Below are 6,112 nucleotides of genomic sequence, written 5' to 3'. Positions count from 1 at the left end.
CTATGTTTTATCATCGTGAATAGCTCTCGACAATGCCTGGAACCGGCATCAGCCCTAAGCTATAGCTACAGTTGATGTGAGAAACAAACAATATGCTTTAACAAGTGCATTAAAGTGTATATTAATTTATTGCATGCCAGACAACAGAATTTGACTTTGACCTTTCTAAAAACATTTTGAAAGGTCAGGCAATTTATCTGAATCATATTCAGGTGCAACTAACCAGGCGCCTGCTCAAGGGAATATCACTTTGAACATTCTTTATTAGGAAGCCAACGCTGACGAAGCATGTTTTGCTGGACGCACTTAAGGAAGGATGCGTTACGAGACCAGCTGGCTTGAAAGGCACGGTGCCCTGGTATCTTTATCAATGACACGTCAAAGTTTAAAGATGGGGGAGAGTTTGAGAGTTGGCAATAATTGTCACCAGTGGTGATTGGGTGCCTATTAGCCATGCTTGTTCAAGTAGCTGAAATGGAATTTCCGAGTACAGTGAGTCCCCTACATACGAAACTTCAAGTTGTGAACTTTCAAAGATGCGAACGTGCGTTCGCATGTCCAATCACGTAAACTAGTTCATGTGTCCGGCGTACATTGTCACGTGCCTGCATCCTCTACAGGTGGTTGTGCTTTTGTGTACTTTACTGTACAGGACTGTATAGAGTACAGTAGTACTCTACCATCTCCCACCTCCTCACCCTCCTCCAGTCAGTAATTCTTCTTGCCTCTTCACTTGATGCCAGCCCCTGGATGCAGCTGTTGTACTGGTACTACTGTACTTTTCAAGGTCCTGTACTATAAGATTAAAAATGTCTTATTTTTTGTGTTTGTTTTTTATGTATTATTTGTGTGGAAAGTATTATAAGCCTATTATGGTACAGTACTATATGGCCGATTGTGTTAGCTGGGTACCTAGGCTAACTTTGTTGGGCTTACGAATGCACTCTCGGAATGGAACTCGTTCATATGTAGGGGACTTACTTACTGTATCGAAAGGCACCTGCTTTGGCAAAAGGGAAAACATGTGAGCCTTTGGTCACGGTCTAGCAGCGGACTGTGCCTAAAACAGATAAGGCTGCTGTAAAGCAAGTAGCATCTGGGCATGTGGTTGGTGGATTAGAATCACATACAAGGAAAATGTATCTAAGCCACTGAGTACTTTTCTCAGAGACAGGACAGACTGGATAAACAGGAAGAAGCTTCAAGAATCACCAGTCCCAGCTACAAGTGCTCTCTCTACGGATCTCCTTTGCAGGATGTGACAGAGAGAGAAGCTGTCTCAACTGGCCAGGGACGAAAGGATTCTGCAATCTTACTTGCTGTGGGGCTTGAAGAACATCCTGGGCAGCTGCTGTTGAGATGATGGCTCTTTTGTCCGACCTGTGAGGCTGCAGGGAAAGAGACAAGCCGGCCACCAGCTGCACGCCCAGGTCCACGATGGTGACACGGTCATCCAGGACGGTCACCGTCTTCTCAGCCAGGATGGAGTCAGAGAGAGGCGACAGCACCTGCAGGGTCAGCGAGACACCTCAGTCTCTGTCCCTCATACCATTCAAAACTCCTTAATTGGTGTTTCCACCACCGTGTTCTCCCAGTTTTCCCGACATGAGTGCATGTATGGAAATTGTGTGTGTGAGCGTTATGCCCCTGTTCAATTACGCTCTCCAAGTGAAGGAGTTTTACAAATATCATCTTGGTCCATTTTCTTTACTTTGATTCACAGCATGATAACAGCACTGGATTTTCAAAAAAAATAAAAAAGCAGGATTTAATTTAGAGGCAATAACTAAAAATTGCCCACCTGGGTACCAAGCACCAAAGAGTAACATCTTTCCAACAACTAATATTTAGGTGTGAAAATGGCAGAATTGTGGTAAAACTTTAAAGGATTGGTGCTCGGCCATCTCTCCCTGCTCCTATTCCTTTCAGTGGGCAGTTAGACGTCCACTACGGGCCATTAATCACCATTGCGTGGGCTGCTGCGTCATCATTGGATAAACCAGATAAGCAAAGTGGGAAAGAGAATCTTATTCTCCTTCTAAGAAACCACTCCTAATGCACCATCTAGCTTCCAAGTGGGGGTGACTAACAAATGGAGAGGAATATCTAGTGGGCAGAATTTCTAGACCTGTCCCGCCAAAGAGGTCCTGCTTAATCTCTCAAACCTGTGAATATGATGAGAAATCACCCTCCCGACTATGTTATAGGATATGGCACAGTTGGCCTTAGAATAGAGAGATTAGGCTGGGTCAGCCCGGTGGGTCCCACGTAATCACACGAGCAAGGTGCTTTCCCTGGTTGGCGGAAGAAGGAAAAGTCAGAGAGATTCAAAGAGTGAGAATCTGGTGATGGAGAGGCCCCATGAGAAGGAATGCAGGTGACCTCTAGGAGCAGAGAATGACCCCTGGCTGACAGTCCACAAGGAAACAGAGTTCCCAACCGCACACTACGAGGAACTGCATTCCGCCAGCAACCTGAGCTGGGGAGCAAACCCTTCTGCGAAGCCTGCACGTAAGCCCAGCCTGGCCCACACCTTGACCACAGCCTTGCGGTACACCTGGCTTGGTACTCCAGGCTCACCTGGACTCCCAAGCTTCAGAACTCTGAATTAATAAATTAGTGGTGCTTTAAGTTGGGAGATTGGCGGTGATTTGTGACATAGAAATAGAAGAGTAATAAAAATATAATGCTGAGTACAGCTTTGTCAAAAATTAACTTTGGCAAAACCTAAAATCTGACTTAATTAGCTCTGAGCAGTAACATTTTAATTTGTTATTAAAAAAATATGCTGCCCTCTTTCTGCAGAATTATCCTGTCAACGTTGGCTAGAAAATAGTTTTACTATTACTATAATAAAATGGAGAGTGTTTTTTATTAATTTTAGTGCAATACGTTTCATTTTTTAATTTTTTGTCCACTGTTAAGGTAAGGCATAGCTAAATGTTTGATCCTCAAGTTTAGGAGAATAAAACTAGCTTTCACAGGTTCTACCGTCTTCTATCAGTGATACATGAAAAGTAAACTATCATACTGGGGGAAAGATTACTTAGACTGTGTGTTTAAGTCAGCTTTGGTCAAAGAAATGAGATTTTTTTCTCGACTCTCTCTAAAACGCAAGATATAATTTGAGTTTGGATTGTTAGGACTGCCGAACCCTCTGTTACTGGCCGTGATTCTCGGACACGTGCGCACACAGCCCCGCACGACAGCATCGACCTGGACCCTCATCAATACAGACCGGGGTTGTGGGAGGCGGCAAGGGGGGGGTGCCTGTACCTGCACGGTGGTGATGCCCGGCTCCCGGCCCACCAGGGTCCTGCCATCCTGTAACTGAGCAATCCTCGGCTCTTCCACCTTCATGAAATCCATCACAAGGTCAGTGATGTCAAACTGCCAGTCGGGGCCCAGCATGTAGCTCAGCTGACCCGAGTCGGGTGACTCGGCCACGAACTGGGTGAGGACGCGCACGAGGGCGTGCTGGTACTGCAGCGAGCAACCCCTCCCCTTCTTCTCCTCGTCCTCCTCGTCTTCGCTGTCTCTGGTGGGCCTGGGACACACACACGGCAGAGCGAACGTCATCGTTGTGGAGAGCGGCCCCGCGTACCCCTTTGTCCTGATGCCCTGAGACCGCCCTGCTCGGCGCGAGCCGCATCTTCTTCCCGCCAGACCTGCTCACCATCGGGTCACCTGACGTCTGCTCCTGCGTTCATTCCCCGGACGCTGTCCAGTGGTCACCGAGCGCCACGTGTACTGCCACGTGCTCGGAGCATGGAAGCCCAGCTCGGCCCCCGCCGCGCCCGCCCAGCACCAGGGGGGACCAGCCCCACACGGGCAGAGGCTGCATCTCTGTCCTGTGCTCTGGGAGTCTGCACCTTCATCACGATCCCCCGTGCGGGGATGAACTGGGGCTAGAGGAGCGAACGGGAGGTCTGGGGTCGGAGGAGCCGTGTGGAGCCTGCAGCCACCTCCCCTTACTGGCCTTGAGCCATCCGTCACCCCCACATGGGCACCTCACCTTGGGAGCGGAGATGAGAAGGAGCCCCCTTACCGCCCTGCAGGTGTGCGTGAGGAGATGTCGGCCAGGTGTGACGACACCTGAGGTCGGCCCTCGTGAACCATCACCTGGGGACGGTACCCACATCCAGCCCCTTGCCTGGATCAGGCCCTTCCACCTCTATAGAAGCGGCTTCCTCTGAGCTCCGGGCCCTAAAGGTGATCAGGGTAAAGCCTCCTACCTCCCATCCGCCCTGATCTGAGTGGCCACAGACCCGCAGAGCTGTTGAAACTACTGAACCATGTCTGGCACCTGCGTCCTGGCTTCCCCCCCTTCCTGCTGTCCCCCTACTCGCCTGCCCACACCCGCCCTGAGAAACCCTCTCTGGCTCGGCCATTCTAGAACCTTCTCCTCGAGATGCACCTGTCCCGTGTCCTTTACGAAAGGACCTGGTTTGATGGCGGCTGACTGGTCTGTGGCCCTCGGTGGGTGGGTCTTGGGTCAGGGGAGAGAGGGGCAGAGACTTATACGCGCTGGGTGAGACCCCGCATGTGCCGGGTCCTGCCCTGCGTGCTCTTGTAAAGAGCGGACGTCAGTGGGCCACGTGCCACCTGCCAGCCACACACAAGTGACCCCCGTCATCTGCACAGGCCCCAAGGAACAGGGTGTTCTAGGAGCTGATCTCGCCGGGGAGGAAACCCAGGCACAGAGAGAAGGGGCCACTGGGTCACAGCCGCACAACCGGTCACCTCGACGCGGAGTCCAAGCTTGGCCGCTGTCCCTCTACTGGTGTCCTCTCCCTTTTTCTAAAAATTAAAAAAAAATTTTTTGGCTGCCCCGCACAGCTTGTGGGACCTCAGTTCCCCAACCAGGGATCGAACCCAGGCCCTTGGCGGTGAAAGTGCAGAGCCCTAACCACTGGACCACCAGAGATGTCCCTTTCTCTCCCTTTTTATAACGGACTTCATTCCTCTTCACAACAGCCCTGAAGCATGCTCCTGTTTCTACATGAAGAAACCAAGGCTCAGAGCAGTTAATATGAGGCCCAGAGAGCTCGTTATTAGATTGGGACGAGCGCCATGTCACTTCTGAAACCCACTTTCTTAACAATATGTCATTCCACCTCCCTGAAAGGTTAACCCTCAAGGTTAGAAAAGTAAAACTAGCTTTCACAGGGTCTACCATCTTCTATTAGTGATGTATATAAAGTAAATTATCACACTGGGGGGAGATTGCTTAGACTGAGTTTAATTCAGACTTGACTGGTAAAAGAAATGAGATTATTTTCTTTTCTCAACACTCTCTAAAATGGGAAAATTAATTTGAGTTTAGATTATTAGATTATTAGTTACAGGAAAAAAATTTCACCAGCACCTAGCAATTTGGGTTTCCCAAAGTGAGGGGTAAGTATCCTTGCTGTTAAGTGGGATGATTTTAGGTGGCACTAAAAACACTGACTGACATACAGAAAGGTTATTTCCATTTTAGTTTTCAATCCTCCTGATTCTATCACAGGGAACGTCTCTGTTTGGTGCCAGGCGATCTTTAAGGGCTCTCTGATACCTAGTCTCTCCCAGCTCATAAAGACAAATTCAGACAAACAACCGTATCTACTCAGAATTTAATAACAATATATTATTTTCTTTGCATTAATTTTTACTAGTTGGCTATTTTTGATAGTGATGTGGAGTTTCTCTTAAATAAATAGATAAAACTGAAAAAAGAACAGTAGTAAGTATACTCTAGGCGGTACTCAAAAGTTGCAGTCTCAAAGTGGTGAGTGAATAAATGAAGTTTTAGAAATACCATATTAATAAAATAATTGCATTCTGTTGTGTTAAAAAAAAAACTTTAAATTTCGAGGTCATTTCAAATTCATTGAAAGTTTAAAAAATCATACAGGGAGGTCCTGTACACTCTTTACCCAGTCCCCCAGATTTAACATCTTGCATACCTGTGGTACAATACCCAGACCAGCAAATTGACATTGGTACCAACCACAGAGCTTATTCAGATTTTGACAGGTTAATGAATACCCATTTGTATGTGTGTATATGTAGTTCTATGTGATTTTTATCACATGCAGATTCATGTAACCATCACCATAACCGAGATACA

The 6,112-nt window shown here is 47.8% G+C and overlaps 1 protein-coding gene across 2 annotated transcripts in view; it reads right to left on the bottom strand.

The window, feature by feature from the left end:
- TMEM132B (transmembrane protein 132B) overlaps nt 1-6,112 on the bottom strand; it is a 420,187-nt gene that overhangs the window by 22,135 nt on the left and 391,940 nt on the right. For both annotated transcript variants that reach the window (XM_082353216.1, XM_082353215.1), the window contains 2 exons: nt 3,277-3,547; nt 1,317-1,508 (listed from right to left, as the gene is read on the bottom strand). In XM_082353216.1, the coding sequence (XP_082209342.1) occupies nt 1,317-1,508; nt 3,277-3,547 (463 nt within the window). The remainder of the gene's footprint in view (nt 1-1,316; nt 1,509-3,276; nt 3,548-6,112) is intronic.

Source organism: Balaenoptera borealis, assembly GCF_965194805.1.
Source record: "Balaenoptera borealis genome assembly, chromosome: 14".
Classification (NCBI taxonomy): Eukaryota; Metazoa; Chordata; class Mammalia; order Artiodactyla; family Balaenopteridae; genus Balaenoptera; species Balaenoptera borealis.
Note: the sequence above shows the minus strand (reverse complement) of the source record. Positions and strands in the feature narration are given on the sequence as shown.